The 15383-nt window shown below is 46.2% G+C and overlaps 2 protein-coding genes across 2 annotated transcripts; both read right to left on the bottom strand.

Moving 5' to 3' along the window:
• Positions 1-1189: 1189 nt before the first annotated feature.
• LOC125526682 (uncharacterized) lies at positions 1190-2715 on the bottom strand. The gene is made up of 5 exons (XM_087524792.1): positions 2587-2715; positions 2171-2494; positions 2012-2097; positions 1600-1930; positions 1190-1306 (listed from the first exon to the last, which is right to left on the bottom strand). Exons 1-5 carry the CDS (start codon positions 2713-2715, stop codon positions 1190-1192), a joined length of 987 nt encoding a protein of 328 aa, XP_087380918.1.
• A 2315-nt stretch (positions 2716-5030) lies between these two features.
• LOC147973796 (cold-regulated protein 27-like) lies at positions 5031-14355 on the bottom strand. The gene is made up of 5 exons (XM_087524791.1): positions 14107-14355; positions 5995-6066; positions 5789-5874; positions 5365-5699; positions 5031-5077 (listed from the first exon to the last, which is right to left on the bottom strand). The coding sequence occupies exons 1-5, from the start codon at positions 14353-14355 to the stop codon at positions 5031-5033; spliced, it is 789 nt and encodes a 262-aa protein (XP_087380917.1).
• Positions 14356-15383: the final 1028 nt, after the last annotated feature.

The following is a 15383-nucleotide window of genomic DNA, read 5'->3' as shown; positions in this document are numbered from 1 at the left end:
AATCGACAAAATAAGAAAACTAAAACACATAAAAATAGAAGGGAAAAATAGGCAACTGGTAACGGGCTTCACCCCCAATAAGAAAATAGACTAACCCTGGAACGAGGCCAAATCAAAATTCGGTCGAAGAAGTCATGAAAACAACACAAGGGGAAGAAAAGACAACACGAATCTTGACAAAAGAATCAATTGTCAGAAAAACGACCTACCCAAATTTAACAAGCAACTTACATATGGCTAAACTGTTTTGTTTCAAAGGATAAGCAGGAAATTGTACATGGGGCAAAAGATGAAAAGGGGAAAAGAAAACAAACCAAACCACTTTTTTTCGCAATCCCTATGAGCACATATCTTCTATCCCTCCGTTCCTAAATATAAGACCTTAATAAGATTCCACTATAAACAACATATGAATGTATATAAACATATTTTAAAGTGTAGATTCACTCATTTTGCTCCGTATGTAGTCAATAGTGGAATCTTTAAAAGGTCTTATATTTAGAAACGGAGGGAGTACATCTAAACAGCTAGCCACCGGTAACTATTGTAGAGCATATCTAACTATGCCACCTCATTACCCAATAAGCTTTAGAAATTAATTGCATGCATGCATCAATGCATGTGTCCTTCATGCTCGTTATCTTCTCTCATAAACTTCTGCGGGCTTTTTTCTCAAACTCCCTAACGCTAACTGAGTGCAAATAGGATATGATCAAACATATTTATTATATTACCATTTCAAATATTCATGTTCATACAATCCAAGCTCATGAAAATATATATATCGCAGCCAATTCAGGCGGCAATGAGCGGGGTGTCATGTAGTTATCTCTATGAGCAGCACCTCCGTGAGAGTGAGCAAACATAAAGGTTGACACCCAAAAAAAGAAGAAATATTACTAATTTACTATCGACTGCTATGCTAATAAGTAGTGAGTGACCTATTGATCCTCATTATGGGGCACTAGAGTGGAATACAATCGTGCAAAAGAGAGATACATAACCAGAGTCTAATTTGTTAAATCGTGAACACTTGACTCCTCCAGTGCTCACTGGTTGCACATGTTCCGAGAAATACTCTTCCATGCTTTACTTCAGAGCATCATCGCTCCCAAATTCCAACAGGTCTTGAGGTAGCAAACAGGCTCTTTGGGTGTGTTGCTTTTCTCAACGCTTGCAACAAACTATGTTAACTAATCCTGTAAATTCGCTTAATCATTCGGGCGCGGTACGTGCTTAATTTCCTTGATTCTGCGTCAACTTGTGCCTCGTCGTCAGCAAAGTTCCGATCATAGATCTCAGCAGAGAGAAACATGGCATCCGAAATTTAGTTCACCACACGATGCTGCTTGAGAACATATATGGTTACTACCAGAACTCGACAGCGTCCATAACCATCTGTTATCAGCTTAGGGATAACATGGGTAAAATCAAATAGAAAAGAACCATACAATATCTTGTTGCTTAAGCACAAGTGACATTTTTCTACGTTGACGCTTCTTCCATAAAATCAGCTAATGCTACAAAAACATATGTGTGTCAGAGTGTATGATGATGAACCAAACGCTAGATGAGGTAACTGAGCTAGTTACCTGCTTGTTCATCGAGAAGGTCTTCTCCCTTGCAAGCTCCCAATTCCCTTCCATGGCACAACGGGGTGCTCCCAGGGATAGTACGGATACCCGATTCCCGATCACTTACTGAAGTTTCTGCCCTATCACCGCCTGCACTGCTGCTGCAGCCACCAGCCGGTATGAAATGCTGAATCCAGGGGCTTTCAGGCAGGCGCTGTTCGGGCCGGACTTGAGCACAAGCATTGGTCCTCCTCTTAAACTCGACTTTCCTCCACACTCCACCTTGGAGAACCTTGAACCCATTGGTACCCGAATCTTTGTTTTTGGCAGCGTGCGCGTGGTTGTGGAGTTGATCATTTTTTAGAGGAGAAGGGCTAGAAGGCCCTGGCTCCACCTCATTGCTCGATGGAAGCAAGTGTTTGTAGAGTTGATCACGGACGAAAGAAGCTTCCAAGGACCTTATATAAGTCCCGTGCCTCTCATCCGTCCAGCCCGCCGACATCAAGTCTGTAATCTGGTTACCCTGTGAAAGAAAGAACGATCAAACACCACGGAGCTGCATATCGTAGCAATGGAAACACGGAACTAGTTGTTACCTGGGCAATGCCGATGGCCGCCTTGACCGATGAAGGAACCGATGAAGGAATGGATCTGGGATTCGGCCGGGAGTGGGATAGAAATAGTAGCAGGGCAACGGATGGGAGCAGGGAGAGGATGAATGAATGAGCCGCACACACGTATGTGATGCTATTTCTGCAGGTATTATGGGAGGGGAGTGAGGGCAAAAGCGGCCGCCAATCTAAGTGTCTGGGCTTTTTCCGGCGTCGCGGGGAAATATCTCGCGGGCGGGCGGGCGGGCGCGTGCACGGATATTTCGTTGGCGCGATCGATGGAGTGTCCCGGCCAGGTACGCGATCGTCCTAAAAATCCAAAAAGATTAATGAAAACATTCACTAATCACGAACGAATTCCATTAAGCATGCGGGACGTCCTTTTTTCTTGTTTTATTTACGAGAGGTACTCCAAGCTGGTGGGCTGGAGTGGACAGCACGGCGGCGACGAGCGCGGCGTTGCTGGATGGCATGTCATGGCGACCTGTTTGCTTGCTGGTGGACGAGCGCAGCAGGGCGACGGCCGCCATGCCCGCGCAGTTGGTTGCTGAGCGGGGAGAGGCGGTCAGTGATGCCGGCGAGCAGCGTGACGGTGTCGCCGATCGAGGCGTCGATCGGTCGTCCCGCCCAACCCGAGGAAGTCGAAGCCACTGAGATGGCCAAATTTTCTGCCGCTCGCCACCGGCGTGTGCCTCTGCCATTCATTCTACGTGGAGGGACCTGTGTGCGCGGAAGCCGTTGGAAGGGCCACCCCGTCGTCGCCGCCATTGGGGGTAAGGTTTGACGTGCACTCTGAAATGAGAAAACGTACGTCTACGGCTCAAGATCAAGGACGTCATGATGACATTAGAAAAATCGCGCATTTTAAAAATATGTCCGTGTCAGACTTAGAAATGTTTATACAATGTGAGGAAAGTGTTTTGGCAATTTTAAAATATTTTGCACCATTCAAATAAATAAATATTCATGACATTTTAAAAAATGCTCAAACATTTCAAATGTATGACTTTTAAAACAAATAATGGCAAAAATTTCAGACAATTTACAAAGATTTTGATTTTTAATAATATGCAAGAATAAGCATCAAGTAGTAGATTTTTCATAAAAATAGTTTTCTAAGAAGGAATGAATTAGTGACATTGGTCATAGAAATTGAAAAACAAACACGCAAGACTAATTATCTTGTAAAAAGCAATGCATGGATCATTGAAATTGAATAAAAAAACATAGAGAAAGGTGGTGGTAGTAGACGGATGATTTCTGGAGAAGAAATTTCTTGAGGCAACCTGTTGCATAGAAGGTTTTCTAGATAAAGAAGAATTTTAGGTAGCCTACTAGCCTTCCCGAAGAAAGAAAAAAAAAGCAAAATAACACATGGACAGAAGGCTTTGTAGAGAAGAGAGAATCTAAGGCAGACTACTACCCTTTCTGAAGAAAGAAACAAAAACAAAAGGATAGACCTAAGCACTTGCCCCTTTGTAATCACAAAACAGAAGACCACCATATACTTGGGCTTAGTATGAAACATAACCGAAACATACCCGATACCTTGTAAGACATAAGACAAAATAAAAATAAATAGGTAAAGAAAAAAAAACAAAGCTTTCTAAGGTAGAATGAATTAGTGATATCGGTATTATCCTTTATAAGAAGAAAGAAAATGAAACAAAAACTAAAACAAAATCAAAGTAATAAAGTTTTCTAAGAGAGAATGAATTAGTGCCATTGCTATCACTCTCACAAAACTTTACAATGAAATTGCACTTTTTACAACACGCAAAGAATAAGTGTATAATATTGCAGTTTTCACACTCCAATATAATTTACACACATATTGTATAGTAATTGTGTGTGCATGTACACAAGAAAAAATGATGTTTTCCTGAGAAAAATGAATTACTGACATTGGTATTATCCTTTAAGAAAAAAAGCGATTATTTTAAACAAATAATGACAAAATTTTCAGACAATAAATTGTCATTTTGTATAATATGCAAAAATAAGCATATAATAGTGGAATTTTTGTAAGAAACGTTTTCTAAGAAGGAATGAATTAGTGGCAATGGTATAATCTTTAAAGAATCTGGAATATTATAAGACCATGGTATATTCTGTGTGATCGTTCTTTCCTGGCAAATTTTAGCATGGTCCCTCTTACCTTCCCTTTTCAGGTGAGAGGTAAGAGTACATAATAGATCTGAACCATTGATTTGATTAGCTAGTGGTTTGATTAACTCTTATCTTCTTACCTCTCATGTGAAAAGAGGGGGTAAGAGGGAACACGTTAAAATTACTCTCCCTCCTTAGGAAACTTCATTTTCTTCTTTAGAAATGAGATTCCGCTGGTGAAAGGAGCAGAGCAGTTCATGATAATTCTTATGTTGTGGCGAACATGAACATTTGGTTGACATTGCAAGTAACAGTTGCCAGAATACAACAACGACAACAACAGAAAGCATAGAAGTGGAACAATATTACTATCTACTATACCATGGTAGTAAGTAGTGAGTGGCCTATAGATCGTCATTATGGGGCACTAGAGTGGAACACAATAGGCGGAAACTTCAAAACAGTGAGACACATAACCAGAATCTAATCTGTTAAATCGACAACGTTTAGCTCTTGCACTGCTCACTGGTTGCACGTTTGCCAGAACAATACTGCTGGATGCTTTACTTCAGAGCATCCTTCCTTCCATGTTCCAACCGATTTTGACGTACTAAACAGTCTCTTTGGAGTTTGGATGTGTTGCTTTTCTCAATGATTGCAACAGACAATGCTAATTTATCCTATAAATCCATTTGATCATTCGGGGGTGGTAAGTTCTTGCATGCTTTTCTTGATTTTACTCGACTTGTGCCTTGTCATCAGCAAAGTTCTGCTCACAGACCTCTGCAGAGAGAAACATGGCATCGGAAATTTAGTTCGCTAGAGGATGCTGCTTGAGAGCATGGTTACTACCAGAATTCAACATCGTTCATAACCATGTTGTATCAGCTTACGGATAACATAGGTTAATTAAGTCAGAAAAGAACCATACAATATCTTGGAGCTTAAGCACAACCGACTGTTCTACGTTGATGCTTCTTCCATAATATCAGCTAATGCTACAAAAACATATGTGCGCCCGTTTGTATGATAATGCACCAAACGCTAGATGAGGTAATTGAGCTAGTTACCTGCATTTTCCTCGAGGTGGTCTTCTCCCTTGTGAGCTCCCAGTTCCCTTTCATGGGACAACGGGGTCCTCCCAGGGATAGTCCGGATACCCGATTCCCGGTCAACTACCAAAGTTTCAGCCCCATCACCTACTGCACTGCTGCTGTAGCCATGCGGTATAAAATGCTGAATCCAGGGGCTTTCAGGCAGGCGTCGTTTGGGTAGGACTGGAGCAGAAGCATTGGTCCTCCTCTCAAATTTGAGTTTTCTCCACACTCCACCTTGGAGAACCTTGAACCCACCGGTATCTGAATCTTTCTGTCTGGCATCAAGATCGTGGTTGTAAAGTTCATCATTTTTCAGAGCAGAAGGGCTCGAAGGCCCCGACTCCATTGCATTGATCGATGAAGGCATGAAGCCAAGTGTGTGTAGAGTTGATCACAGACGGAAGAAGGTTCTAGGGACCAATTATACATTACGTGCCTCTCACCCGTCCAGCCCGCCGACATCGAGTCTGTAATCTGGTTACCCTGTGAAATAAAGAACAACCAAACATCGCACGGAGCTGCAAAACATGACACAATGGAAACACAGAACTAGCTACACAAAATAAAATGGGTAACAAGAGAAGGTGGCGGGTTAGTTGTTACCTGGGCAATGCCGACGGCTGCCTTGACCGGTGGATCCTGGTATACTTGACCCTTGTCTATGAAGAGAAGGATCTGGGATTCGGCCGGGAATTTGATAGAAATACTCCCTTCGTTTTAAAATATAGTGCTTTCTCTATTTCCGTGCTTTAACTTTGACTATAAATTTAACCAACGAGGCCGACTGCGGCGGGAGCAAAATTTATACCAGTGAATTCGTATTCAAAAGAAGTTTTCAATTATATAATTTTTTCTTCCACCGCAGTCGGTCTTGTTAGTTAAATTTACGGTCAAAGTTGGATCTCAAAAAGCGCGGCCACACTATATTTTGGAATAGAGGGAATAGTAGCAGGGCAATGGGTGGAAGCCGGCGGAGGGTGAATGCATGAGCCACATAGACGTATGTGGTGCTATTTCTGCATGCATATATTAAGGGAGGGGGGCAAGGGCAAAAGCAGCGCCCACCAATGTGCATGGGCCTTTTTTTGACGCGGCGGGGAAATATCTCACGGGCTCGCGGAAGACTAGAGTAGAAGGAAGCTGCGTGCGCTTTATACCACTTCTTCGTTGCCCCTGGTCGGGTTGCTTTTCATCCTCAACGCAACGCAACGACATGCCAACTTTCCGGCCTTTTTGATGCACACGACAACGACATAGCATTATATTTGAAATTTCTGGTTTCCTTCCTATAGTTCTGGAACTTCATAAAAAGTATCAAATTGAATTGCAAAAAATATTATATTTTAGGGCCAGTTTTTTGGGCGACTTCAAAAATAAGTTGCGTCTTCCTAGCTTAAAAGATAAGTCGCCATTAAAATTTATTGAGACTTCTAAATTAGTTCATAACTAGTGTAGAAACCCCAATAAATAAAAGAGACGGCTTATGGAAAAAGCTGGTGAGGAGGCGGCTTATTTTCTAAGCTGCCAGAAGAACTGGCCCTTAATACGGAAGGTAGTACTAGTTAAAAGAAAATCCTCAATACTTGCGAGTCGGGTACATTTTGTGCTAACTTTCTTATGCGGTTACATAGATACATCATTTTCTTTGCAAGATGACATATAGGTCGACATGCACACATGTGCACCAGGGATCAAGATAGGCTATGCGTTAACGCCTCGCATCTTTTGATACCGACGAGCACGAAAAAAAGATGTGGCGTACTATTATTTCTAATGCAAAACCAAAACAATTATCGCTATTGTATGTCGGTTTTAGATATTTTGATATAGACTACATACAGACTGAAATTAGTGAACGAACACACCAAAACACATCTATATATGACCGATTTAGAAAAAATATATTAAAACATCTTATAATAAGAGAGTACTAAACAAAATGACGAATAGAAGAACAACCTAAATTATATTGCTAATGAAGATTTAATGGTGTTTAGCAAAGATGACTAATTAAGTATCCCAGGCACAATGTAACGCACTATCAACATCAAGTCATTAAGACGTATGTAGTCATATCTAACTACGTGAGAAAATGAAAATTTGTGCCCAAGATGATCGGCTGATTCCGCCGCCGAACCTCATTCCCTTGCCACGCTCTCTTGACGCCCGTCCGTCTGAAACACATGCTCACGTGAGTTTAGGAGTGTTACAGGGTGACACCGCATCACCCTCTCGCGCCATGTGTCTCCGGCAACCGGCGGCTCTAGTGGCTCGCGCTTCTCCTGTTTGGCCTCTTCCAACGATGAGGTGGTCAAAGTGTCCCACGGTTTTATTGCCGGCGGATCTTGCACCGTGCTCTAGTGTGTTGGTACACTCATTGGATGGCTTCGTTACACCGACCAGCAGAGTTCAAAGGAGGAAGACCGATTGAGAGATTTAGAAAGGGAAAATTTGTGGTACAGAAGGTAAAATGCACCCATGATGAACAGTAAAATCATAAAAAAATAACCAAAAAATTAAAAACAATATGAAACTTTGTGTCATTGAACAAATGTTTTAGGTGCTTGCCAAATTTGTTGGCCAAATAACATCGAATGAGCTCCATTCAGACAAAATAAAAATTCTCCTGAAACATTGCACATAAGTTTGAGCAAATTTTGTTTCTTTTACAAAGCTTTTCGGATGTCATTTGGCCACCAAGTTTTGCAAGTACCTAAAACATTTGGCCATAATCGAAGTCACAAAATTTTGGATTTCTTTGATTTTTGTTGTTGCTATTTTTCAATCATGGGTGCCATGTCCATGGGTGTGGAAAAACCACTCTCGAAAGAAAGTGCTCTGGGTGGAGGATTGTTCCTACGCATTAGTTTTACAAAAAAAATGTACGCACTGTGCGAGGAGGACTAATCATCATCAGAGGAGGGCTCCGTTTTTAGGTGTTTCTTTAATTTTTGTTAGGGTTTGTGTCCTTCTTAGGAAGACGAGACGACGACGGTTCTTGAAGATGGAATAATGTTCTCCCTGCCTAGCCCCCGTCTCGATGGTACGTCTAGCATCATCGGAGGGCGTGTGGAGGTGTGTCTCCGGCGGATATCGCGGGATTCGGTTGTTGGTTGTCCTTTGTGGATCCGTTCGGATATGGTCTTTGTTCGTTTTTGTTCATGTGTCTTTAGGTTGGATCCTTTCGATGTAAGTTTCTCTTAATCGACGACGGTTGCTGTTTTGGTGCGTTGGTCCTATGGGGTCTTAGCACGACGACTTCCTGACTGTCTACTACAACAAGTTGTGCCTCGCTCCGGCAAGGGAGGGGCAATAACGAGGGCGCGTCTTCGGCTCGCTTCAGTGCTTGTAATTGTCGCTCGGTGGTCAACGAATCTGGATGTAATTTTTTTTTTGTGTTCACCGTACTGCCATGATTAAAGATGAATAAATCGTAAGTTTCACGCAAAAAAAGATCGAGCTTGAACTAATACGTAAGATCCGCTGCCGTGTGTCTCACCTCCTCGGCCACTCGACAATCTTCTGCCATCCTCCGCTCGGTGGTCCGGCTGACTGCAGCAAGATCAGATCGAGCAGGTTCTCCCGGGGTTCATACTTTGACTGCTCAGACTTAGTCGGTGCGTCCGCTGTCGGACGATGAATATCCATCGTCTACTCGGGCACTTATGGAATCATTCGCACACGTCGGGTAATATCAGCTCGCAGCATTCATTCGCTACCGTAGTCGCCAACTCTCCTCCGCCTCTACTCTCGAGGCCGTGTTGCGACATCCAGTCGGCCACACAGCCTGTAACTGCTCAGGGCTCCAGCTCCAGTCACTCCTTTGCTCCAACCCCCGCAGCCTATGTCATTCATGCCGACGGAAGGACCTCCCGGTTCGTGCATGGAGTTTACCAGCCGTTGCCAATATGGTCGGCTGCCTTCTTCTTATGATGTGGAAAACAAAACAAGAATTGTGTACAAATGGTATATTGTATAACAATTTAATTTGGAAAATGGACGTAGCACACCCTGATAGTGCGTTTGTTTCGGGTACAAAATGTCATTGGAAATCCTCACTTTTTTAAGACAGAAGAGAAGCAAGCAACATATCGAGGAATTGACCAGGGCCTGCACAAACGGAGGAGAATGTGGTTAATTCGATACAACACGAAAAACCTTACCAGCACCATAGATGTGGCACCAGAGTTCTTCCTCACCGAGGCTGGTGCCTGCTATACTTGACTCACCCGGTGCCATCTCTCTTGCTTCGTCGTCGATGCGGGCCCCGCCAGGATGGGGAGACGCAAGCGGGTCATCAACGCCGGCCACGACTACACCACCATTCATGGGCACCATGGCCGAGGTGCAATTCTTTCTACCGCCGTCATTCCCGCCGCCCTCGTTTACTCCACCAATCAAGCACACCGGGGCTGAGGCCCATGCCGTCGTCACCCCTTCTCCACTGAGGCATGACGGACGCTACCTCGTTAGTGTTAATGGTGCAGTAGTCACTGTTGAGGACTCAATAAGTAGGGACTTGTGTCCTACGCAACCTCGACTTCAAATGTACTCCCTCTGTCTCAAAATTCTTGTCTTAAATTTGTCTAAATACGGATGTATCTAGTTAAGTTTTAGTGTTAGATACATCCGTATCTAGACAAATGTAAGACAAGAATTTTAGGACGGAGGGAGTAATCTCTTTCAGAAATCTCTTTAGTCTTTCAATAATTCTAGAGTTGCTTCAAATATTTAAAGCCTTAGAGTTTCATTAGGGGCGTAATGAGTAGGCGTGAATTTTTTTTTGTTAGGGTCATTTCAAATTTGGAGTTCGACCAACTTACGGTTGCTCCAAAGATGTCGACTATTTTAGAACCTCTTGTGTCAGATGAGGAGGATGTTGATGCCGAACATGATGGCAAGCTTCTCTCCCATCTGGTGAATGACATGACCAAAGTTAGAGGGGACTTGGATGATAATGTACGTGATACCATGTTATGTGAGCTTGTCATGTTGGTAAGAAAACAGAAGTCCACTTCAGTGAAAAACAGATGCCTCCTTAGCAAGTGGCTGTTTAAGCTTTCTGTCGAAACGGAGGCCACTTGGGCTCAGATCTTACGCAACAAGTATCTCCACTCTAGAACCTTGTCCCAGGTGACAGTGAGGCTGACTGACTTACCTTTTTGAAAAGGGCTGATGAGAGTTAAATCGCTCTTTTTCAATAGAACAAGATTCATAGTTGGAGATGGTACCGCCACGAGATTCTGGGAGGATACATGGCTAGGGGAGACGCCCCTAGCACTCCAATATCCATCCCTGTATAGCATTGTTCAGCCGCGCCCCCAACAAGGCCCCCCAGGCGAGTTTTCGGCCGCCGGCGCCAAAAAATCGGCCCAGTCGCGCCCCCATGGGCCCAATTTTCGCCGGCTCGGGCCGAAATTGGCGCCGGCGGACCCAACCCGACCCCGGTGTGCTGGGGGGCGCTCGGGGGCGCCGGGCGAATCTTTTTTGGCACGAAAGAGCCGCGGGCCCTCCTTGCCAGCGACTCGTCTCGCTTCTCGCCCTTCTCGTCCTCATCGCCTCGTTTCTCACGGCGAATCGCGTGTATCCGCTCCTCCCTGCCGCGGGCGGCGAGTGAGGGGCCACGCTACGTCCCCGACAGCCCGCTCTGGGAGCCATACTTCCGCCGCCGCCACGCCGAGCAGCTCGAGGCCACCAACGGCGTTGTTCCCTCCGGCAGGCTCAACTCCGAGGGAAGGCGCCGATGGTGGGGCGTGCCCGGCCGCACGCTGGAGGCCGTCCTCGAGTACATCGAGGGCGGCAACACGCCGAGGCCGGAGTACCCCTCCCCCCGTCCTTCTCTCGCCGTCGTGGGAGCTTGTGGACGCCAAGGCGCATGGACCCCGGGGCGTCCTCCTCCTCGTCAGGTCGGTCGACAGGCTCTCCCAGCCTCCGCCCTGTCAAGCCGAAGCCCCAGGACACGCCTGTCAGCGCGCACACCCGCAGCTCCGGCGTCCGCATCGACGACTCCGCCCCCGCCTCTGGCCGCCTCGTCCTTGTCAGGCCGAAGCCGGAGCCCGGCCTTCTTGCGGAGTACGAGGAGATAGCCCGGTGCGGCTTCTCCGACGAGGACGCCCTACGGTGGGCGCGGGACGACTACCTCCGCGACGAGGTGGTCCGGCAGCGCCGGGCCCTGGAGGAGATAGCCGCCCGCAAACATGGGCGCGAGGACGAGCACGACGTCGTGGTCCTCGACAGTGACGACGACGACGCCGCCCCTGGACTGTCCAACCCGCCGCGCCAATCGGGGGAGGGTTGCAGCAGGGACGGCGGCCGCGGCGGAAACGACGGCGACGACGACGACTACACGCGGTTCTACCGCCTCCTCGGCATGTAGATCTGCAAGGCGGCGGGCGGCGAGGAGCGGCGAGGGAGACGGCGAGGAGTAACCTAGTAGCTTTTTTTCTTTTTGTAAAATATTTTAAATATGAACGAACTCGCCGAAGTTTGGCTGAATTTGCGTCATGTTTGTGCCGTAATTTATATTTTCAAAAAAACATGGGCGCTGTGACTGGGGGCATCACGCCCCCAGCGCGTCGTTTATCGCCGTTGCGCCCCCAGGGGCGATTTTTAGCGCCTCCTGGGGGGCCAACGGCTGGAGATGCTCTTATGTTGCAATAGTGCTGCAGTCTACCCCGCTCAACATTCATTTTAGGAGAACGCTAGTAGGGAGCCGTTGGCAAACTTGGCTCAATCTTGTGAGAAGATTGATGGATGTCCAGTTGTCTCAGCAACCCAACAAGTTGTACTGGAAACTAACTCAGAGTAGAGAGTTTTCGATTAAATCTATGTATTTGGCTGTTATCAATTCTAGCGCGATTCCCCGATCGAAACATGTTTGGAAAGACAAAGTTTCTTTAAAAATCAAAGTGCTTATGTGGTTTGTACATAAACAAGTTATTTTAACCAATGACAATTTGGCAAAACGCAATTGGACAGGTTCTACGAGATGTAGCTTTTGTGATCAACATGAATCAATCAAACACCTCTTTCTCAATTGCCCTCTGGCAAAAATTATGTGGCGGACGGTTAACATAGTATTCAATATTACTCCTCTGAATTCCATCACCATGTTATTTGGGGCGTGGCTTGGTGGGATAGATTCTGACACGGCAAGACACATTCGTGTAGGAGTTTGTGCGTTGTTATGGGCAATCTGGAATTATAGAAATGATTTGGTCTTTAACAGAACAACAAATATTCATTTTTTGCAGGTTATCTTCAGAGCCACTCGTTGATCCGTATGTGGTTGCTACTCACTCCGACGGAGGCCAGGGAGCATTTGGTTACTGGATCTACCCGATGAGAGATGGTAGCACGGGATATTTTCAACCGGTTTCGATGGCGGTCATGTAATATGATAGGCATTTAGTGTTCCTATCTTTTTTGCCAGACGGTTGTGGCTTTTCTACTTTTGTGTTGCTCTCTATGAGCCTTTTTTCGTTTTTGTTCGAGACTTGTAGACTTATGCTGGACCTTTTGCGCCGTATGCATCGTTCTGATGCAGAGGCTGGGGCGAACCCCCCTTTTCAAAAAAAAATCTTAGAGGCTAAAGATTTCGAAATTTAATAATGGTTCATCATGCGAGGCATGTTTTAAAATAGCAGAGGTCTTGCACATTTGGCTAAGTACAAACACATTGCCAACTTCGTGGGCATAACTGAGTAGGGTAAGCGTGATTTTGAGACACGTGATCTAGACCACTTTTCGTGTGGCTATGGTTATGTATGACATGTTTTAACCATGCCTGGGAGGTCTGGTGGAATTTTGCTTGGCATCCACTCGACACCCTTAGAACTTTTTTCCACATTGAAGGGTAAAATATGACATGAAAGTTCATCTTCAAAACTTCCTATGGAGCCTGATGGCCGCTCAAGAGGAGTGTTTTAAGTTTTGTTTTCTTAAGGAACTTGTTAATACCAATCGGGTGATGGCTCCATTTAATGTAGAGTTTTGCGGGTCTATTTTGCTTGGTTTAACCCCGGGTTTCACCGGTATTTGCCGCTTCACTAACCAATATTCATCGTCAATAGACGTACCTCATTGCCTTGCTTGACTTTCAAGTATAAAGACTTGTCAAAAGATTTGGAGCCATGTTGTAACGCCCCGAGACCGATGTGCCAGGTGTCCTCCAGTTATTCGCTGTTGTTGCCTTGTCATTGCTTGCATGTCATGCATTGCATATCATGTCATCATGTGCATTTCATTTGCATACATGTTCGTGTCATGCATCCGAGCATTTTTCCCGTTGTCCGTTTTGCAATCCGGCGCTCCGTTCTCCTCCGGTGGTCCATTCTACCTTCTTTTCATGTGTGGGGGTTAAACATTTCCGGATTGGACTGAGACTTGCCAAGCGGCCTTGGTTTACTACCGGTAGACCATCTGTCAAGTTTCGTGCCATTTGGACTTCGTTTGATGCTCCAACGGTTAACCGAGGGACCGAGAAGGCCTCGTGTGTGTTGCAGCCCAACACCCTTCCAAAGTGGCCCAAAACCCACCTAAACCTGTTCCATCATCTCGGTCGTTCGATCACGATCGCGTGGCCGAAAACCGCACCTCATTTGGACTCTCCTAGCTCCTTCTACCCCTATATAAGGGTCCCCCATGAAAAATCCCGGGTCTTCCCCTTCCTCTAACCCTAATTTTTCCCTCGCGCCGCGCCGGACATGTCCGGACCCGGCCGGACAACCCCTCCGCCGCCGTCTGCGCCAATGGCCTCGCGCCAAGTGTCACCGCGCCTCCCCCGCTGCCGCGGCCCGCCGCGGCCCAGGACGCCGCCGCCGCCACCCGCGGGCACCCGAGCCCCGCGCCGGCCGCCGTGCGCCGCCCGCCGCCCAGCGACGACCTCGCCGGAGTGCGTCGCCGCCTCGTACTCCGCCCGCGCCTACTCCGCGCCTCGCGCGCCGTCCTTACGCCGGCCACCATCTCCGCCGCCCGTCTCGCCCCGCCCCGCGCCGCTCTGGTCGCCGGCCACCGCCGCCCTCGCCGGAGATATCGCCGAAGCCCGCCGGCCGGATCCGGTGGATCGGGATGCGATCCACCGGGATCTCATCCAAACGCGGCCCCTCGATCCGGATCTCCTCGTCCCGGATATCCTCGCCCCGTTGACTTTTCGCAGAGGGTATAATTTCTACGAAGTCCCCGAGATTGCCAGATTCAAATGCCCATGTTCATCATGTCGTAACTTTGCATCCGTATCTCCGTTTTGCGTGTTTAGCATATCAAAATGTTCGTCTCAGAGAGTACATCATTTCATCTCATTGCGTCATTTTCATTTGAGCTCATCTTGATGCCCGAAATGCTGTTGGGAGAGTGCTATTTGAGTTAGTTGTCAGATCTGTTGCATCAAATAGCTATTTGTCATTTTTGTCATGATTATTGTGTGCATGATATGCCCATGAGCTCTACATGTCTTTTGTTATATGCTTTGCCATCTTTACAGAGGTGCTATCCATGCATTTTTGTGATATGTGTGGTGACTAGCACAAGCTTGCAAAGTGGTGCATTCGTTAATGCTGATTTCAGGGACTTAGCAATTCCACTAAGTCCTTGATCTGTTTTTATCAATATGCCATATGTCCATGTTGTTTCCTAGTGATCCGTGCCTCTTTTGAGGATGATCGGTAAGGATGATTTGTTAATCTTGTAGTGCTCTATCCATCCATGTCTTTGTTTGCAATTATGGAACACACTAGCTTGAGTCAATCGAGCTCTACTTTTGCTATTTCGTGAATCTGGGAAGATTGTCTACTTGTTAGCGATTTTGCCGAGGATGTTGTAGTTGATTCCGTTCATGCTATGTTATTGTTCTTGCCATGTCTAGCTTGTATAATGTGTATTCCTGATGGGTGTATGCTTAGATTGTCATGCCTTGCTCTGTAGTGAGTGCATCGAGCTCATAAACATGCCTACTTGATATCAGATTTGCATGTTCCAGTTTTTCTCTAAGTCTG

This window comes from Triticum urartu, chromosome 5A (assembly GCF_056163025.1).
Source record: "Triticum urartu cultivar PI428250 chromosome 5A, HENAU_Tu73, whole genome shotgun sequence".
Classification (NCBI taxonomy): Eukaryota; Viridiplantae; Streptophyta; class Magnoliopsida; order Poales; family Poaceae; genus Triticum; species Triticum urartu.
Note: the sequence above shows the minus strand (reverse complement) of the source record. Positions and strands in the feature narration are given on the sequence as shown.